This window comes from Semicossyphus pulcher, unplaced genomic scaffold (genome assembly GCF_022749685.1).
Source record: "Semicossyphus pulcher isolate SPU_LCO1_2020_fin unplaced genomic scaffold, fSemPul1.0.p SCAF_4, whole genome shotgun sequence".
Classification (NCBI taxonomy): domain Eukaryota; kingdom Metazoa; phylum Chordata; class Actinopteri; order Labriformes; family Labridae; genus Semicossyphus; species Semicossyphus pulcher.
Window position 1 is genome coordinate 19683449 of NW_027211715.1, and position 20761 is coordinate 19704209.

The 20761-nt window shown below is 39.4% G+C and overlaps 4 protein-coding genes across 5 annotated transcripts in view; 1 reads left to right on the forward strand and 3 right to left on the reverse strand.

Annotated features, from left to right (window-relative positions):
• The window catches only part of usp13 (ubiquitin specific peptidase 13), a 31005-nt gene extending 26178 nt beyond the window's left edge, over positions 1–4827 (reverse strand). For both annotated transcript variants that reach the window (XM_069680148.1, XM_069680147.1), the window contains exons 1-2: positions 4717–4827; positions 2302–2427 (exon numbers count right to left, since the gene is read on the reverse strand). In XM_069680148.1, coding sequence (XP_069536249.1) covers positions 2302–2427; positions 4717–4827 — 237 coding nt within the window. The remainder of the gene's footprint in view (positions 1–2301; positions 2428–4716) is intronic.
• Positions 4828–6252: 1425 nt separating this feature from the next.
• ndufb5 (NADH:ubiquinone oxidoreductase subunit B5) lies at positions 6253–9353 on the reverse strand. The gene is made up of 6 exons (XM_069680175.1): positions 9236–9353; positions 8421–8503; positions 7652–7718; positions 7472–7533; positions 7150–7256; positions 6253–6470 (listed from the first exon to the last, which is right to left on the reverse strand). The coding sequence occupies exons 1-6, from the start codon at positions 9351–9353 to the stop codon at positions 6350–6352; spliced, it is 558 nt and encodes a 185-aa protein (XP_069536276.1). The 3' UTR covers positions 6253–6349.
• Positions 9354–9612: 259 nt separating this feature from the next.
• Positions 9613–11846, forward strand: mrpl47 (mitochondrial ribosomal protein L47). The gene is made up of 7 exons (XM_069680329.1): positions 9613–9746; positions 10436–10584; positions 10686–10746; positions 10829–10925; positions 11092–11222; positions 11415–11510; positions 11635–11846. Exons 1-7 carry the CDS (start codon positions 9613–9615, stop codon positions 11744–11746), a joined length of 780 nt encoding a protein of 259 aa, XP_069536430.1. The 3' UTR covers positions 11747–11846.
• A 997-nt stretch (positions 11847–12843) lies between these two features.
• On the reverse strand, positions 12844–20685 carry actl6a (actin-like 6A). The gene is made up of 14 exons (XM_069679874.1): positions 20560–20685; positions 18959–19035; positions 18144–18318; positions 15864–15964; positions 15596–15693; positions 15379–15473; positions 15035–15141; positions 14667–14756; positions 14522–14583; positions 14246–14360; positions 14052–14132; positions 13580–13675; positions 13306–13392; positions 12844–13010 (listed from the first exon to the last, which is right to left on the reverse strand). Exons 1-14 carry the CDS (start codon positions 20582–20584, stop codon positions 12930–12932), a joined length of 1290 nt encoding a protein of 429 aa, XP_069535975.1. The 5' UTR covers positions 20585–20685; the 3' UTR covers positions 12844–12929.
• Positions 20686–20761: the final 76 nt, after the last annotated feature.

Sequence of the window (20761 nt, forward strand, 5' to 3'; positions counted from 1 at the left end):
CTTCAGTTGCACAATTTGATTTGTAGACTTGGACAGATATCAATTACAGTATGTTAAACGTGTTTGGGCCTGTCTTCTCCTCCTTATCCTCTTTCTTTCTCCACCACCTGCTTGCCATCTAGACCGGTAAAAACCTCAATAATCAATCTTGATTAGATGAACATTTTCATTCTGCCAACAACATTTTAAACCTTCATGCAGACATCAATCAAAAAAAGTGAATCCACTAAAAACGTGTATCTGCCAAATTGCTAGTTGGCATCAAAACAGCCCACCGCCTCCCTCTGAGGTTCAGGTGACTGCTTCCTGTTCACTCGGCAGGGAGGAGGACACGGCGGCAGGCAGACAGACAGAAAAACAGAGAATGCTGACACACTCGAGACCGATTGGACTCATGGGGAAAAAAAACAGCAGACACGGGAGCCTGCAGAATGTGAGCAGCTGTTTCTGGCCAGATCCAGGCATGGAAATAGCAGCTCTTTACAAAGCAGAGCTTATCTGAGGGCAATTAGAGCTGGGGAGAAAACACAGCAGCAGCAGCTAACTCCTTTGTTGTTTACCATCAACTTTTAAAAACAGGGCTTGTTCGGGAGAGCTACACCGAGTTTACTTTTGTTCTTACACATACAGGGATGGACAAGATGAACAGGAAGTCTCACAGTATAATGCAACAAACTTCAAATGTAAACACAGAGTTTAATCAATCGCCCTCTGGCTTAGGCTTAACAAAACTGTAACAATCTTTGTGTCGCTGTTGTGGATTGCTTTATTTCCTAAGATTTTCCTGTCTATCCCATCTACATATAAACAAAAATATAGTTATTTTCATGTTATGTTGACTGTTTTTAATTGAAAGCTAATATTCAAATTTTAATAGCGGCGCAGCGACACTTTATTTGGTGGGTCTGTATTTTCAGAATACTTGCTTTATAAGGTTCTAAATTGTTACGTGAAATAAGTAACTCAAAGTAAATAACAATTCATTTTCAAGTCATATAGTAAACCTTTGCATGCTGCCAATAAGACTCTAGGTTTCTCTGAAAATCAAATATAATTGGTTTATCAATGGTCTAATTCAGTATTTTTACATGCATAATCAGAATACATCGAAATGCTTTAATTCAGTAGAAGTGTGAAAAATGTACCAGGTGACCCGGTTCTTTCGAGGAAACTACATTATTTTGAAATTATTTGGTGTTGAGGGACACCAAGAGAAGGCTGTAAAAGGTTATAGTTGTCATATGAGGAGTACAGATAGATACAGAGCTGAACACATATCAAGTGTTAGCCGCAGACACTCGGACAGGCCTCCGTCTGAAGGTCAAAGCAGTGAATCCAGTGAAAAAGCAAATGCAAAGTTTCATCTTATTCTTATTAAATGTTGATGATCAAGCATGTCAGTTCAGAGTATATGCAAGGCGTGAAATGTAATTTAATCACTGATGTTCAAAATTATGCCATTTTGATATCCGCAATCCAGATCATGCAGTGCAATCTTAAAGAACCTCACAGGAGTGCATTCAGTCACTTTATCGTGTAATTCTGACAGACAGACAAGGGGTTCTTTAATCTGACAGGTGAACACTTACCTTAAAGTCTGCCTAAATATAATTTATCGCAGTATTTGAACACTTAATAACACTATTGTGTAGTTATAAGCATATATGAGGACATTTTAATGCTCATTAATTTATAGTATTTATTAGCATCTTCTCATATGAAGAGTTATTTACAATTTTATTACAGTATTTACCGACATTGTCTTTCATTATCTGTTTATACATCAGCCTCCACTAATGGCTGCCCACAGGAGGACTTACAGTTGTTGTCAAATACACAATTTAACACTGAATATCTTCTTACATCTACATTATGGTGTGTTTCAAACCATTTATCAAAGAGCTTATAAATGTCAAACAGAAAAAGTAAAGTGAAGTAGCACCAACTTTTCTATTCCGACTTACTACTTATATACACTACCAGTCAAAAGTTTGGACACAGTTTCCCATTCACTTGTATGAGAAAATGTGTCTAAACTTTTGACTGGTAGTGTATATTACATTCCGGGACATCCTCAGAGTGTATTAGTATTAGGGGCATAACTATTAAAGTATGACTCCTTTTTTAATTTGTATTTTTTATATAATTTGTATGATATTGAGATCTCCCTGAAGCTAGAAAACGATCCAGTAAAATCTGTTTTACAAATAAGTAAACAATTAGTTTAAGTTTTATTGACAACAAAGCTCTTTCTAAATAAAAATAATCAGCACTTCATAAAGAAAAGGGGCATAAACGTACCTCTTTGACATGTCGTTTGAGGTGCATGTAAACGCTCTGTCCTGTTTTGCGATAATGCCTCTCCACGTGTTCTCGTCCGAAGCCGAGGAATGTGTTCATACACACATACAGGCCTCCCTCCGACTCCTGCAGACCAAAACAAACAGCAACAATGAAGCAGCAGCACCGAGTCAAGTACTATCAACACAACAGCAAATTTAACACACTGGAAACCTTGAAAAGTGCAGATTATTACACATATAATCAACAACATCTTAGACTGTTCTGTGTCTTTGTTTTGCTTTATGTAAGAGAAGCAGTCAGCATTATACTATTCACAGTATTCTGTGTTGCCTTTTCTAACACAGCATACGTAAGAAAGTTGGATATTTGGCTTCAGATGAACAGACACATAAAAAAGTATTTTAAAGCAAAAAATAGGCTGATAATTAAAGCAACTGGTTGTCATAACAAAACAATGTAACGTCAAAGCTTAGTTTTCCGTGTAGCAATCTGTCTAAAGAAATACTATTGTGTGCGTCTCACACTAGAAAGCACTGGTTACAAAGATTCAACACAACGTGCACAGCAGAAATGCAAGACAGAGATTTGTGCCAATGATTCTACGAGCACATTTTCAAACAGGCCTTCTCGCCCAAACAGTCTCTTTCTGGCTTTTTGTCAAACAATCTGCTCCAGCACTCTTGCACAGAGACAAAAATCACACTTGTATCGAGGAAAGCGCCTGCTGCTGAAAAGCCTCTTTTTTAATGAAAATCAACAGTCACACTTTATATTTTCTTGTAGCCAACAAATGTTTAAAAACTAGAAAACTCTCTTTGGTGTTGTTCCACATAAGGGACGTGATGAATCAGTTTTGCTCCTGCTGTTGTTTAACAAAAGAATATGCACATCTTGTGACATACATTTCATTGACAAAATAGCACATGCTTCTGGTACTGTGGATGTTGGTGTTCCTGTTCAAAAAGACAGCAACTTTAAACCTCATCAAACTGTGTGTCTGTGGTCTGATAGTATCTGAAAGATAGGACACAATGTTTTAATTATTCTGTTGCATTTAATAGATCACAATGTGACCGGTTGAAGCACATTTAAGGTGTTTTAAAAGGCAAAAGATAAACACAGCAGGACATCTGCATGTGTTATTATGTTTCTGATTGAAACAACCTCCTGTACTTTCACACACAGACTGTCAGAGACAAAACACATCCACAATAATCCTTCAAAACTAACCTAAATCTGCAATCAGTGCAGCCCCTATGAACCCCTGTGATAAACCTTTAAGTGGCCCAGAGTGACATACGAGCTTCAACAGTGCAAGGATAAAAATAAACCAGTCCTCGGGCCAACATGATGAACTCCAGACAGCTGAGTCACCTTTAAAAACGGTTTCTGTTGAGAAAGTAGGTTTTTTGTTGTATGAACAATGTGTTAGGAGCACAAACTTAAGAATATCTATAGGTCACTAGTCTAACTTACAAGTACAGGAAAAGTTGAATTGTAGATTTGGACTGAGAAATATTTTTTTAAACTACAAGTAACTAGAAATATAAAAGGAACTAATGTTTTGATACTATGACTGATGTCTTTATCACTGAAAAAAACACAAAATAACAAAAATACATCAAGACCTGATTAGAAATACGGGTCAGGAGATTTTCTATTAACAAGCTCTCTAGTAACACACACTGTAAAGGCCGCTCAAGACTCACTGTTTAGCATAAAAACTCACTTTAAATCAATACAGGAGTACTTCAATGATAGTCTGAATATTTGCTTGGTCATTGTAAGCTCAATTTTAAGCCAAGCAGGTGAATTTTAACAGTACATCACACAAAAAATGGATTGCTACATGCTATGAAAGGCTACAAAAACACAATACAGAGCATATTAATTAACTATATTTTAGCATATATGTAAGGAAAGTTGTAACTGAATTTTAAAAATGACCGTTAAGTACACCTGACACATTAAAGTCAATTTCTAGACGCCATAAGGAGGCTGTAAACTCACGACCAAGCGACACACAACAGCTGCGGCTACATCCTGACAGTGCTGCTAAAGCTTTTTAAGTAAATTCACAGCTCAAAGCAGGTGTGTTAGCTTGTGTTTTACTGGTTTGAGTGGTATTGTGGCCCGAACTGGACCGTCTACCCCTCCCCTGCACAAAGGGAAATCCCTCCATGCCTCTCTCGTGAGATGTAAACAACATTTAATTATTTAATTTGCTCTCAAGTTCACGAGGAAGGCGGTCATGGAGACACACAAACACTCGCACATTACAGCAGGTTCACGTGTGTTGTTTAGCCAAGCCAGTCAGTCCGCCTGCCACGCACATTCACCCCGCAAACAACCCGCTCGTGTCTCGGCGCGCGCGTGTCTGTGTGTGTGTGTGTGAAACAGACTGGCACTTACAGGAGAGTCGAAGGAAAAGGCGCACTCGCTCTTGAAAACCCTGTCTCCTGTCCTGGGCACTCTGATGGTGGGCATGTACGGGACCAGCAGCTCTCCGAGGTCTGCAGCCATCTTCGCATTCCTGCTTCTCGCACCACAGTGCTGCTGAGCCACCGGAGCAGCGCTGTCAGAGGAGAGGATGCTATTTTTAAAGCACTCCGTCTCTACATTCCTCCGGCCAGGGGGATGTGACGCTAAAAAACATAAAAATAAAATGACAGAGGGGTGGAGGCAGGCTGCTGCTGCTAATGCTGCTGCTACATGGGCGGCAAAGCATGAAGGCTACTCTTGTCCTCTTGTTTTGTTTTCTATCAAAAAAAGGTTTGACCTGCGCAGAAATTACAACGCTACTGCTGGCTGTGGTGAGGCTGTGTACACACAGGGATGTTTTACCAGAAGGGCCCCTCCCACCACCTCGGAGGATGATTCATAAAGCCACCCACACTTACTACACCATGTTTCCTTTTCCAGGATGCTGGAAATGCATGATTATGAGGGGATATTTGTTATTGCTAATATTTTCAGTATCCTGCATCACTCTGTATTTATCTGCTCTAGTTTATGTTGGTCAAAAAAGGGTTGTTGTAGCTATATTTAATTTAATGAAAAAGCATAAGGCGCATGCCTTTTGTGTCCCTTCCAATATAGAATCAATATGTGAGCTCTACAACCTTAGGAGCCTTTGTTTTGTCTAAAAATCAAACTGTCTGCACAGTGCTGCCACCAGGTGGACACTCACAATAGCTGCAAAAACTATAAAATTACTTGCCAAATGGTCTCCACAAAAATTCCCATTCAGTGTGACATTTTGACAGACTAATGTGCTGTATACCAATATATTGTGGGTGTGAGTAAACTAGTTGGAAATTTATGAGGCATACTACTTGATACGAATGCTCTTATTTTATCTATTCCTATTTGTAGTTACCTTCTTGCCACTTTGTCTTGTGCTGTTGCAACGCCCAAATTTCTTCTGGGGATCAATAAAGAATTAACTTATCTTAAAATGCTACACCTCGATTTGTGATACCATCCCACTTTCACATTTGATTGGTTGCATTTTATGGTAAACAGAAATGCAACAAATGTATGGTTGAAGCTGACGCTAAATGCACTTTTTGAATTTGTACAAGTGCTTGGGATAAAAGCGTTTTATAAAGGCAGTCCATTCACATACAAAAAACTACAAATAAAACAAGTTTAACTGTGTGTACCACCTAGGCACATGCAAAATATCAATCAGGAAATCTCCAATCCACCCATTCTGTATATTATTGGACTGCGGAAGGACACAGGAGCCCCCAAGAGGAAACCAACAGTCACCGGGAGCACAAACAGGCTCTGCCCAAGTCATCTTGTTAGGCCGCATGATGTACATTGAGCGCATGTTCTGTCCAGCAATGTAATCCAATCCATAAGACTTACATGATTGTTCTTGTTCAAGGTAGCACAATTTGTCAGAATAAAGCTATTAAAAGCACTGGACGACAAAGAGTATTACAGTACATATAGATACTTTATTTACGCAAGAAGGGAAAAATGTACAAACAGTGAGATTGATCGGCATTTTGTACTGATGGCAGACATGTCCGGATTAGTTGTCAGGTGACGACTTGGGGCTGTTGTCGATGAGCTCCTTGTTGAGGGTGTCCATCTGGAACCAGGGGCCATCTCCCTTCTGCCTCATCTGTCGACGCACGTCCAGCTGAGTCAGTCTGTCATTAACAAACAGGCGGGGAAATAATACAAGGATGGGTCAGAAATGGAAAAAAGAGAGCAGGTTAATTTTACACAGCACCCTGTACTCGCTTTTTACCACGCCAGGAGAAGGAAGAAGTCATGGCATGTCTTTCTTTAGAGAAAGGAAACCATTTTTTCTTGTATACTTAATCTGACTATCTAAAAGTGTGACTGTTTTGTGTGTCACTAGTGGCCATAGTTTGTGCCAATTCTGTTTCCTGTTCAGCTGTTTATTGTCAGAGTTGAAGATATAATAAAACATCCCCCTTTTATGTCATTTATATTCAGTCCTAAAAGCATAAAAATGTATCATTGATGTGTAGCAAACAATCCATTTCAATTTGGCAAGATACAAGACAGAATTATAGGATACCCCCCTAAACAGATAAACCTCTCTCAACACCTTTGGTTAAGTGCATAGTAGACCTGTGAAAGATGTGCTGACAATCTTTTCTATAACATGAAAACTCTTGTGTTGAGACCAAACTGTCACACTGCTTCCTGGATGCTTCTGTGCAACTGGACACTTGTTGTTACTATGATATCATTTGGAGAACAATGGCAAAAACAGCACAGAAATCTGACTCATATACAAACTAACAGGAATGTGTTTGCTAGAGACTCAAAGCTACATCATAGCACACCAACGCTCACCTCATGTCTGCCTTTTCTTTCTCTATTTGGATTGCAGCCAGCATCTTTTCATAGTCCTTCACTGGGGAATCATAGAGGGTCTTTGCAATCCACCTAGTAATGGGATGCTGCAATGATAGAGAAAACCACACATCAGACTTAAGTACTACAATAAATAAATAAATTATCACTGATCTTTCCATTAGACTAAGTAATCAATTAGTTTTACTACCACCACAACTATGCACACTGTGATGTGTAAGTTTGAATGTGATGCATGTTTTGTTAGCCCAACTTTCCCCCGAACCAGGGTTCAGATCCGTGACACAAACAAACGACATACCTTGTAGTACTCCCAGTGCTCAGGTACATAGTCCTCTGGAGTTTCAACCAGCTCGGCCTCACCTATACAACAAAAATCAAACTCTAGTTCAACTCAAAGAAACGTTGAACTTCTTTTGACTTATTCATAAAATTTAATTTAAAGCACTGAAGCACACAAAAATCTTGAACGCTTTCTTACCGATGAAGACATTCACACTCGTGATAATGATGGCCATGGGGATGCCGGTCAGCAGGATATAAAATTGCTGAAAAAAACATGAGGGGACAACAATTTAAATACCTAAGCTTCTGTATTGGTTCTGCATGAGAGGAGATCAAGACTGGAGGTCCAACCAAACCTAAATGTCAGGAATACTAAAACGTATTCCTGACATTTACATTTGGTTAGACAATTAAGTAGTTGACATTTTATGAAAACATTTTTATGTTATTATGTTGCACTTTCATATCATTGAAACAGGCATAATAGAAATAGTTAAGAGCAAAAATTCGGTTCACTTTGGTTTGACTCATGCATGGATCACTACTGGCTGCATGTAAAGTTATGATTTCAAAAGTATGATTTTATTCTGTTGCTGAAGTAAATGAAAGTCCTTCTGCATCTTCATTTGAGAAATATCAATTTGAACATGATGTGGACAAAGGCATTAAGTATAATTTAGATGAATACAACAGATAAATTCTTTTGTAATGTTTTTTTTATTTAATTATTTTTTATTTAATTTTATGTAATGTATGTCAGCTGCATTTTATTAGAAGTTTGGACATCTTTTAATAGGCTATTTCTATCCAAACGTTACAGGTAGAGCAAGGATCTACTTTAGTGTCTTGGCTATCAACACACAGCAATTTATGAAAATTGAATGCTGCTGGCATCGATATTATTATCTAACTGCAGTCCCCAAATTAGAGCTTGGACAACCCCATAATGGTGTTACAGTACTTACCAATAAGCGCAGAAATCTCCTGTCATAGAAGTCAGAGGGTTTGACGACAAACATTTGCTTTCCATGACCCCAACGGACAGCCACTGCAAAACAATGGATTCCCCAATTAAAGCTGAGAAATTAATTGTCATAGTACTGAGAATGTGATATGACACATTATCTGGGCTCTTGAATGCCATTTTCAAAGTGTGAGGTCAATGTTAACCATTTATTAGGGTTTTACTTACTAAACTGAACAATCAGAACATTTGTACCTTCATTACTGACGACTGTTTCCCAAAAGTGTGTTCTAGTCAACAAATCCGCAGTGAGCAAAATGGACAAGTCAACCTGATCGACATTATCGCAGCTTTATTTTGTTATAAATGTGTTATCATATTCATATTTCCCAAGTATTTGGCTCCGAGTTATAATACTATTTGGAGAAATAATATGTATGATTAATTCCAAAATATTAATAGTAAAATGTAATACCTTGTTTGATCATTTTGACCAATGACTGTATGTATGAAGAAATTACAGTGTCATTCAAGCGATATAAAAAACTATTTCGCCGAATAATAAATACCTGACTCAAATACTATTACCCCGATGACAATAAGGATAGCTTAAAAAATGTCATATACTGCTTAGTGATCATTTAACATTAACTGTTCAAGTACAACTCTCCTTTTTACTTTTTGTTGACAGCAGAACAAACGCTACCAGCAGGCTAGCTCTTGGATAGCTAACAAGCCCGACGCAAGGTCAAAAGACGAGACGGACACGTACAGAGTCAAACATTTCATTCTTTTAACAGCCACGGTGTCCCTTACCTTTATCTGCTCGTGGGATGGCTCGACTGAGCAGATTTGCCGCATTATTTCCAGATTTCAGAGGACTCAGTCTGGCTGCAAATGCAGCAGCAGACCTGAGAACGCTCATGCCCACCATCGCTGCTGTGGGACGACCGTTCAACAACACGATCTCTGATTGGTTGATGAACGATTGAAGCGGAATCCGCCATATTTGACAAGGGCAGATTTACAGAATTGTTTTATTCTAATTTGATTATATTATTATTTATAAACACTATATACAGAAACAACATAAATATATCAATAACATGAAAAAGAACAACAATAATAAATAATTTTGGTACTCTATTGTAGAAAAGGGCATGATGGGTAATGTGGGAGGGACTACGGGAAAGATGGCGGCGTCCTCATCGGCAGGACGCGTTTTGACTCTTTGCAAGCAGTTTCAAAACGCCTTTAGGATATCCTCAGCGATACATTCTCAACAATTTACTGCTAGTTTGAGCAAATACCAGTCTCATCTTTACAGGTAAGAACTGTTGCAGTGGTTAAAACATGACATGTAAACGACGTAAATGTCAACGTGTTCGTAGCTAACCCTGGCTCAACTTCTCATTGACGGTTTGTGACAGATTGTAAAGATCTGCATATAGAGTGAAGCTAAGGTTTAATTTATAATGTTGTCAGTTGTAGCGTGGTCTTCTTGGTGTTACCAATAATGTAATTGCAGGAGGTTGTATTTGCTGTGTTTAGCGACAGGAAGTCATCACATAGTTTTAAAACTAGAACACAGTTCTGACAGATCTACAGTATACGTCCAGCTTATTTTTCACTTAAAGCCTTGTGACAGGAGACATATTGGTGTACAAGAAATATCCAGTGACATGTTCTTGTTTAGGAATACGCCTCTGCTACTTGCTGCAGGATAAACTTGTTCAAATCAAACCTAATCGGGGAAATCTTTGAGAGATAGCGTGTGGGTTATCCTCATGTGGATTCTTCCTATTGTGTTTAAGTATATTTGGTACCTTTGTTGAACTTCTGCTTGTTTTAGGCGTATGTCTATTTGTGTATGTGTGTGTCTGTGTAGATCTATCTGTGTCTGTACATTAAGAGTAATGTAAAACCAGAGTCAAATTTCTTGCACACATACTTTGCTAATAAAACTAAACTGTGATTCGGAGTAATTCTTGAGTGAATTTTTTTTTCACCCACTAGGGAGACGTCTCCACTTGTTGCTCCGTCTCAGTTCAGTCCCACCAGCTCTGTGGCTCAGTGTCGAGCCCTGCACACCACCATCAGCAGAAGAGGGCTGGAAGAGTTCTTTGACCTCCCTGAGAACTGGGGAGAGACAACCGTGAAGTCAGGTAAAACACCAACATTTTCAGTTTCCATAGCACCTTTGTTGTGCAAACGTATTGACATGATGCAGTATTTCACATTTAATTGGCATGTTATAATTCTTAAGGTGGACCATGGACTGCCAAACAACTGAGAACGAAGAGCAATGAAGATCTACACTCACTCTGGTAAGCACTGTTGAGTTCACTCCTGTCTTTAACAGTGTAATAATATTTACCAGATGTGTTTAACACTCTTGTTTTGTCTCAGGTATGTGCTGTTGAAAGAAAAGAACATGTTGCTCACGCTTCAGCAGGAAGCAAGAAGGCAAAGGGTTCCGATGCCAAGTCCAGAAAGACTAAGGAAGGTTGGTATGATGCTCAGGTGACATCTTCACCATTATTGTAGAAATAGTAAATCACATTTGACGGATCGACTTTGGCTCAGCCTTTAACAAAACTAGGCATGATGCTGGATTTGTACTTGGCAGTGTGGTGGATGTTGGTAAATCTTGCTCTCCTCTCTCCTGCCAGGTTGAGCGGTCAATGATCAGACTGGAGACAGTGGTGAATGAGAGAGAGACAGCACTGCGTCTGCTGCAGACAGGACAGGAGAAAGGCAGACCGGGAGCCTGGAGGAGGAACATATTTGGACATGCCTACTGGTGAGGGGAGAGTTTCCATACTCGGGGTGTTACAAACACACATTGAGAAATGCAGCATTTTTAACACTTTAAATATACCCTGTGGAGTTTTAATTTCTTGTAGTGGGTCTGCATTTTGTTAATTTTTATGCACATGCATGGAAAAAGAAATGTAGAGAATGGCACTCATACACACTTGTTTTCTTCTCTCAGGTATCGATTCAAAGAGTATGCTATTCCTTGGTACATGAACAAAAGGTACAAGATCAAGAAGTTCTACACCCCCCAGTTTGTCGAACCACACATAAGGTAAGAAGCTATAGAGCACATACTGTATTGAAGCATTTAAAAAACTGTAAAATGTTTTATTTAATGTAAAAGTCTGTGTGGAGACCGACTAGATTTTGATTTTCCTGTTTTGTCTGTCTTGCAGGCTGCGCATTGATCAGCATCTTCGAGACAGGGTCAGGAAAGCTAACTTCAAGAAGCAAACTCAGGCCAAACTCGAGGAGAAGTTTCCTCAAATGAAAGTTCCTGCATCGTGAAACTCAAGCACAGTTTGCAATTGGCAATTTTGAGATCTGCAAGCCCGACCTCTGTTCAGACACAATGCCGTCACCACATATTATCAGCAGATAATGTTAATATGAGGGTCTGAACTGCTAAAATAACTGAAGCTCTGAAACCGTTGTTCTGTGTAGATTATGAGTGTATTTGTGCAGCTGTTATGTGATCCTGTAAGATAAATTATGATACATCACCCTGAAATGTATTGGTCACTGTTTTCATACTTGATATTAAAACACACCTCATGTAATGACTTTTTATCATGAATGTTTAAGGTTCAGAGATTGTGTGACCGGAGCATTTTTAAGAGTGTGTTCAGCAACTTCAGTCATTTGATACCGTGACCTTAATTTAAACCTGCTCAATAGAAAAAATATATTTCAAAGTGGGATATTATACTTTGAGCTAAAAACATTTTTGACATTATTTAACAAAAATGACTTTATTTTGAAAAGACCACATGTAGCCAATGACAAGCAAGATTGAAAATTAAATACAGATTTATTTCAGCTGACGCCAATAAGCACAGGCGAGAACTGACACGCCTTTGCCTACAATGAGCTTACTGACTACACAAAAAAAGGTTTATGGACAAAAGACATTCACCTCAAACTGTAAGGTTGTTCCTTCAAACACACATCACCCGAGTTTACCTGTAAATATTCTGCAGAAACCTTGCATCGCGCAAACAAATTCTGTGTTTCTCACAAGGTTTCCCCAGGATGTTAGAAAACTTGATCTAGGATCTAACTGCTGTTATTTGATGGCACTTAGACAATGCAAGATTATTTCAAATAGGAAAAATGCATGGACAATACAAAGCAGGATCCATCTTTTATCTAGTCCACAATGATTGGCTGTTTAAGATGCAAGGTTTCAACAGAACACCAACAATCCTAAAGATAAGGCAACAGATTGACCTTTAAAAAAGGAACTTTAATCCATTTCATCATAGTGACAGTGTTGACTTAGTACATGTGCATGTCTGATTTTCAAAATAAACCTCAGACAGGCAGCTTATGGACAAACTTTTTTTTAAAAACAAATAATACAAAACGAGAGTGATCATCTGTAGGCCTTCCTGAGTCCAGGGTCAGAGGTGAACGACTCGTGATGTTGAGCTATTGGCAAAGACAGTAACGGGGAGGGTTAAGCGGCAAATCAAGGACACTTCCTGTCCACACACTGCTTTCCTCCCTCTTCGTACTCCTGTTTGGAGATCCACATCTGCTGGAAGGTTCCCTGGCAGACAGAATTAAACATGATTAGTTTGTATATGTCGGGATAAAAACAGGAGAGGCTGGAACACATACAAAGTGGTTGTATCAACGTTAATACAGTTCTCGTGATTTAGCTACCACAGAAGAAATGTCCCTGTACATCTTTGGGTTGTACACTTGTTTATGAGCTAGAGTTTAATCTGACGGTCCAAGACCCGACTTATCAGCTCTGTAGTTAGTAGAATTAGATAAGTGTGTGAGAGCATATTTCCCTTCATAATAATGAAAAAGCTGTTCTAATTGCTGCGTGTCCTTACGAGGGATGCCAGGATGGAGCCTCCTATCCAGGCGCTGAACCGGCGCTCCACTGTAGTGTTGTTGGCTATCAACTTCAGGCGCATGCTCTGAAAATCACAAACATGTTAAACTCTGTCAGGTAATAAGAGCCGTTTTCAGTAATGGATGAAGAAAAGCAGTATCTTTTCCATATGACAACAACAAGAAGCTGCACTGTATTTGAATAGGCATAAACTTCAGCCTAATATGATAAAGTTAATCAGAATATGAGAGGAGGCAGTGGAGTTAACTCACCGGAGGAGTTTTCTGGGAGAGTTCTCTGTTCAGTCGGTCTGTGAAGCCCTGAATGAGCGTGTTTCCTCCGGTCACCACCACACTGCCGTAGAGACCCTGAGACAGAAAGGACAAAAAATTAAATGTATACATGTTTTTGTGGGCATCCCCGAGAATACTGTAGGAAACAAGTTGGATTTAGTTCTACTGTTCAAATGTCTTAAACTGAAAAAATGCACTGAGTGTTTTGTATTTTAATTGAAGCTGTATGTTAAGTGAGTTAAGAACTCATCCATGCTCGTGGCAAGGCAAAATTCTATAAATAACTTCAGCATGTCAAGCAAGACTTTCTCGTCCATACAGTCATTAGAAATTCATTCATTAATTCATCCATCATTTTCATGGGTAAAAGTTAAGCCAAGAGTCTCAAATGACTTGAAGCATATTTCCACCACCACAACCTAAAAAAAGAAAACTCATGTTTGATAATCACCGGCCGGATGTCGATGTCACACATTCCCACGCTGGTCGTCACCACATGGCCAACTCCCAACATGGTGTTTCCAGACAAGCCCTGAAGGGATCAGAATGAACAAAATTGTGTTTTCAGGAAACTTATTAATAACAAAAACAACAACATGAGGCACAAAAAACAGCTTTTCTAAACTTCAACATAAAAGCACTCACCTTGGCATTAGAGGGGTCAAACAGCCCCTCTGGGATCTTCAGCCTCTCAGCCCCAAAGTCACAGTTGTAGCCGTTTGGCAGCTCATAGTGCACTGTGGGCATCTGTGCAGCAACCCTGATGAAGGAGAGGGAGGTGTACAAACATACAAACAACATTCAGATGATGTCTTCTTTTAGCGTGTAAATTGTTATTGTTATACATTGGCAGGTTAATAAAACATGCACAAACTGAGCTGTTTGTCATGTGTGATATTAAGTTATAAACTATGCTCTTACTGTTCATCATATGGGGAGTCTGACACCTGCAGCACAGACGCCTGGAAGTCCTGGATCACACACTGTAAACATCAAGACAAGTTAGAACACATTCAACAAAACATACCAGCCAATCGTACCAGGAGCCCGACAGAGTGCTGCTTACATTACACATGTAGTTGTGCCATGAGCGGGTGACTTGAGGTAGTTTCTCCTTCTTCTTCCAGCTGGGTTGGGCTCCTTCACGCACTCCGTCCTGAAATGACAAATACCAGGGTTTATATTGTCTGGTATAAACAGGACGATGATAAGGAAAAATCCAGACGGTCCTGCACCCCAGACTGGTTAAAAAGTATCTACTTTTCCAGCTGTTTCTTTTTCAAGTCTGCAAATATCTGCCTTGAATGTGCAATAAAAAATAAGAAACATGCCAAAACAGTTTTGGATTTCATTTATCTGGAACAATATCCGACAAATACCTCTACTAGATTATTTAAATTATACCGTCCCACTGGAGAAACACAAACATCTTACCTTTGAGGCAATCATGTAAGGGGGGATTATTTCACAACTTAATTCTTGAAACAGCTCCCTGCACTGCATGCTCATGAAGTCTCCAGCCAGGGGGGATTTGACGATTCCTGTGAGAGAGAATAAATTCCAAACAATAGTTAAAATGGTAAAAGAAGCTTGAAATAACATTTGCAGCAACAGCTGGCCTGACTGGCAAGGCTGTGATGCGAGCTCCAACCAGCAGAGGGCAACGTACATCACAGACAATAAACACATACACTAATGAAGGATACTTAAATTAACTCTCTTAGATGATAAATCCACTCCCTGGTTTAGGTTCTGATGAATGTTTGATAATCGCTCACCTTGTTGCAGGACGTAGCCATCATGCACTGGAATGGCTGTGGTGTGTGTGGCTCCGCTGTCCAGGACCAAGCCTGTAGATCGCCCATTGGCAAAGCTTGAACACTCAAAGTTAAGGGAATATTGTTCAGCAGAGTTTAGACAGTCAGGGGACAACTTAATGGCTTACACTGGCTCTATCACATCTCTTTGTGGATGAAATGCAATAGTAAAGGATACGCAGATAGCACAGCAGATTTGCAGAGGAAGAAGGCAGGAATGTTGTAATGTTCAAACATCAGCTCTGTTAGTTTCTCTCGTTTCGCTCGTGTGTTCCACTGCAGATACAAAACAGAATATTAGACTTTGATTAAAGCATCTAAAAAGTGTCTAAAAAGTTCACAGAACAGGACCTAAAAACACTAACTCTTTGAGAACCTGCCAGCATACTGTCTGGCCTTGGTGCATTCACAGTGCTGTTTAGACAGCCTGACAAAAACCAACTCACCGATGCTTCTGACATGAGCACTGGATGCAGGCTGGGTTCAGACTTGAAGTGCATCTTGTAGGTGTGATCCAATATGGCCTGGAAACTGTCCCAGTCCTCAACTGTAAACGAGGGCAAAGGACAGAAGAAGGGCACGGTTCATTAAATGTCAAATCTCTGCTGACCCATGATGTTTAAATATTGTACAGGTGAGCACAAAGGACGAGCATTTATCCGTTCTAAGCATGAGGTAGTTTTTAGGGAACTAGTGTGCTCACGTCTGTACTTATCTGTGCTACAGGCCCGTTTAAAATAAATCGACACAAAAAAGTCTTCATCCTGTTTGCTGGGTCAGATGGTTGAGAAAATAGAGCGATGATGAGCTTTTTTAGATAATAATTTAAGCCGGCACCAATGTTCCAGGTCAGCCCTCTGAGGGAGCCAGTGGTCCCACAGCGCTGTTCTGCTGCAATTAAGATTGGTGTCACACTCGTCTCTAAATAGCCTCACAGCCAAACTTCACTGGACCAGATTCTGATGAGCATCATCAGCTAGGTCGGCGCACTTGAGCGCATATTTCATGTCCTCTGTCACCGACACAAATGTGGCCACTGTAGCAGAGAAATTTTGTTTGGGTTTAAATATTTTTTTCGACCGAGAAAAATTATTAAAAGTATCTAAACTGAATTGGACAGGAAATTTTATGACAACAACTTCGATCAGTTGATTTATCAAGCAGGAGGCAGAGGCTCTAACATTCACTGGTCACAGCTTCTCTATAAACAGACATCTGCAGCAAGTTCAGCTATCTGTTCTAGATCAAAAATTCCCTTGACGCTGAGTCACGAAAGCCATTCAGCGTTCAGATGTCCCGCCTTCCTCGATTGACCCAACCTCCGTTGAACAAATTAGCAGTTTAAAAGTTGTTTTCTTCTCCTCTTGATGACAGACATGACAAAGCTGCATTTTTACTTTTTACAAATCTGCATCATGATGTTGGAATTTTGGCAAAGGCAAGACGCGGTAATGAAAGTAAATCACAAGAGAAAATCATGCAGAACGCGGAAAAGGAAGTGTTGACTGGAGGTTGTTTATCGCTAACCGTTGGCTAAACTGGACACACCTGACATGTTAACCCCTGACCCCAGAGGCTATATCATCGTCAGACTATAGCCGATGAGATCCGAGGTTGCAGCTTCACCAAAGTGAGGCTTCAAATATCCTCATAAATTTAAATTACTTGAATGTATTTGAAAACCTCACAGCTTTAAACACTAAACAAGTAAAAAGGCAAGACCGTCACGAAAACAATTCTCAGTCACAGGTGCAGATTTGGACAGAAGTTGTCAAAATGAGTAATACAATTTTTCAGCTAACTAACTTTGGGCAGATGTGACACAGAAACACCATGAAAATGACAGAAATCAGGAAATCTGAGACGTACAACTTGAGCTTCTGTCCAGGGATTATAAAAATAATACAGATCAAACAGTGTTAAAGTCAAGATCCTTGGACGTTCGACAACTAAATGATTTAGACCTGTGGTCTCAGCTGGTGGGCTGGGACCCAAAAGTGGGTCGCGGAGCTGTTCAGTGGGTCGCGGATGTGTGTTTCGAGGAAAACAAAAAGTTGTTGCAAAAATGATTTAGAAGGACATGGGTTTCCTATGACGTGCGTGCAGTAGTAGTGTAGTTTAGTCACACTCCATGTATCCACTGATTGGGTAATCCCAGCTACAGTTACATTCTTGAAACATGATGAGCCCTATCTGTTGTAATGTTGATATACTGGGATGTTTCGTCCGGGCTCAGGTCCAAACTGCACCTTTTTTCACTAAATATGTTCAAGTGGCTGAAAGAAATCTGAAATTTGGGTCCTTTGTCATTCAGGAAGTGGTGGTGGGTCCTGAGGACCAGTTGAGAACCGAGGACACTACACCGGAGGGCTCATAATAGTCTCATTAAATCATACATAATGATATAACAGTCATCTATACGTCATACAGTTCATCCAAAGAGTCATCTTATCAGAACAAAAAAGTCTAAAAAGGGAGAGTTGGGATTATGAAAATTCATTGATGAGTTTATGTCACCAACTATGACAAATAAGAGGGTCATACACTTACAAGAAACCATGTTTGTTCATATGTCATTTCTTATCATTGCATATACACAGTAGACATTTTACAACCCAGTCAACAAATTACATTTGGACTGTCTACTCATTATTTCCCAGAGCCAAAAATAATTGCATTAAATACTAAATTGTTCTTTGTCTTTAAAGTGATGAATCAACACTCACTCATGCCGTTCTTGAGCGGAGACATGACCTCCATGTTCTCCCTCGGTACCCTCAGCTGGTTGGTATCAATGTAGTAGGTGGTGCCGCTCTGCTTGCCCTTGTCACCATCGGTCTCCATGGGCGTGCTGCCATCCTCGCGGTCAATGGTCACGCCGATCACCGTAGGGAAGTCCGCCTGAGCCGAGCCAAAACAAGAAAACAATACAGGTCAAGATCTTACGGGCTCTGGTGTGCCAAGACCAATCATAAGAATGAAATTCAATTAAACCTTTATCAGAAGAACAACCCCATCCCAAACAGTGAATCAAACGTGACCATTTTTGCGAAACATCGGAGCTTCCAAAGAAAAACATAACACTTGTTTTGAAATGTTGAAAAATACCTGATTTCAGTCTGAACAGATGTGGCCTGTACTGACTGGTTCATCTTGCATAAACAACAGCTGCACATCGAAACAAAAAACCAGGAAGACACTGACTGATTAAAGGGCCTACTTTAGCAACTTGGGTTTGAATATTACATTTCATTATGAGCAGGGCAAATTATAGTTTATATTACATAGATTAATGAGAGTATGTTCGATCCTTGTCCATCTCTGACATCTCACATATTTACACAATCAGCATGTCCACCAAAAGCGCAGATAAATCAAATCTGAGCAAGTACTCTGGAATGATCTGAACTCAATTCATGCTGTCTGTCTCCAGGGTGACAGCCCTCATTTCTTGCCATTGGGGACCCACAGAGGAAAGATGAAGATGCACAGAGGAAGAAAAAACACATAGTTAATCAGGTCATTTGAGTGATCCGCTTACCTTGGGACAGTCTTCTCCTGCGTAGCCAGCTCTCACCGAGTATGAGCCAATGTCGAACACCAAAGCTCCCACCTCATCTACAGATGAAGAGAAGGGATTGTCATTCCATTTTAACTGAAAATTTACCTACATTATTTCTAAACGAAAACTAACAGATGTTATGAGCAAACTATTGACCCGAATTATATTACAATTAGTGTGGAGATATTTATTCAACAAATACGATAAATACTTTCAAGGACCCCGTAAGAGTTTACGTTTTGTCTCTAAAATGATAAGCCTATTGAGCTCTTTGCATAGAACTGAGCTTATGAAGAGTATTTTCTTCAAAAAACTTACTTTAAAAGCAAAAATAAAATCTCCTTAACTACTGATATTTTTTGTTCTTTATTGTTATTGTTTGTTTGTATTTCTTGGTTTGGAAATTTATGTTGTGAACTACTGTTATTATTAGTTTTTTACCGTAATTTGCAAGTTTTTTGATGGTACTGTATAAAAAGGTTGTTTTTTTTTATTCCCATTCCAGCATTTAAACCATCACATAATGTAAAATAAATACATTTAATATTAAAATACACCTAGCCCACACTTTCTGCTTCCACATTCCCATTCTGCCACTTTATCTCCTGATGTCAGCTTGAAAAGGCTATAATGGTATTTTCTCAGTGGTAGTTTTTGAACAAATAAAGCAAAGTATATAAATTAAGACATCTGAAAAGTTGAACTTGTTTTGCACATGTATCAATGCTCATCAGTTTCACTGTTATGGACAATATCAGTGCTCATTCAATGTATTAAAGTAAAGAAATTAATGACTGTAGTACAACAATAAGTCACAAAAAACAAGCATGACTTTTTATTAATTCAGTCTGTAAAAAAGGATACCTGTTCTGCCTCACAATCTGTTTCAGTATCATAAATCAAGTGTGGTACAATGTTATGGTGTCGTTATTAAGCTTTTAAGATAGTGCACGTGTATCTTGTTGTGGAACGTAACTGAATAGTAAATATTAATGTTAACTTTAATTCAACAATCTGGTCATCGTATTCAGTGACAACAGCATGAATGGTACATTCAAGTGAAAAAATCAGAGCAGCAGACCACTTTTTTCTCAGCTCAGAAAAACAATTGTGAAGGTCTCGCGGGTATGATGTGAAAATGCAGCCTATTTAACGTTAAATGTACCGTCCCCTCATTAAGCTCAATCAGATCGTTAGCATTTAAATTAATTTCTATGAAAGCTATATTTAACGTTAACTTTGAACAAATACACCGGGATGTGTTCATGAGGTCGGCAAACCCACTTCATTCATTTCCTTGCTAGCTCGCTAGCCGCACTGGGGTTAGTTTACATTGTTGTATCATAAATAAACTAAGGTTAAGCCACAGCACGACACAATAAAAGAGTAAACAGATGTTTATATTGTTAAACGCTTGGCGATTCAAAATGTAAGCAGATATGTAGCCTTCATCTACCACGGAACTAGTTAAGAGGTTAGCACTGCTAGCATATCTAGCTAGCTTTAAAGCTGGCTAAAGCTGCAAAACGGGACAACGTGGACAACTGATTCGTTTAATTTAATCATGAGATCCCACTCACCGCCTCCGTACACTCCGCCACTCATAGTCCAAAAGATTTAAACAGCAACTTTCTTAATATAAGTTATTACAGAAGAAACACAACCGCTAAACGGTCAATCACAACAAAGGGAATCTGTTAGCATGGATAAATCTAACAAAGCGGGCGCCACACTGCGTAGAGACAGCTGACCAATCACAATGTAGCACAGCATCAGCACTTC

Excerpts from the sequence above, each read along its gene's own strand:
- ndufb5 (XM_069680175.1), bottom strand. The coding sequence starts at position 9,353 with ATGGTGGGCATGAGCGTTCTCAGGTCTGCTGCTGCATTTGCAGCCAGA. Across the intron at positions 8,504-9,235 it reads CATCCCACGAGCAGATAAAG|TGGCTGTCCGTTGGGGTCAT; the intron begins GTAAGGGACACC and ends ATTGTTTTGCAG. Across the intron at positions 6,471-7,149 it reads AAAGAAAAGGCAGACATGAG|ACTGACTCAGCTGGACGTGC; the intron begins GTGAGCGTTGGT and ends TGTTAATGACAG.
- mrpl47 (XM_069680329.1), top strand. The coding sequence starts at position 9,613 with ATGGCGGCGTCCTCATCGGCAGGACGCGTTTTGACTCTTTGCAAGCAG. Across the intron at positions 9,747-10,435 it reads TACCAGTCTCATCTTTACAG|GGAGACGTCTCCACTTGTTG; the intron begins GTAAGAACTGTT and ends TTCACCCACTAG. Across the intron at positions 11,223-11,414 it reads ATATTTGGACATGCCTACTG|GTATCGATTCAAAGAGTATG; the intron begins GTGAGGGGAGAG and ends TTCTTCTCTCAG.
- actl6a (XM_069679874.1), bottom strand. The coding sequence starts at position 20,584 with ATGAGTGGCGGAGTGTACGGAGGCG. Across the intron at positions 19,036-20,559 it reads TGGCGGAGTGTACGGAGGCG|ATGAGGTGGGAGCTTTGGTG; the intron begins GTGAGTGGGATC and ends CTTCATCTGTAG. Across the intron at positions 13,676-14,051 it reads GTGACATCGACATCCGGCCG|GGTCTCTACGGCAGTGTGGT; the intron begins GTGATTATCAAA and ends TTTCTGTCTCAG.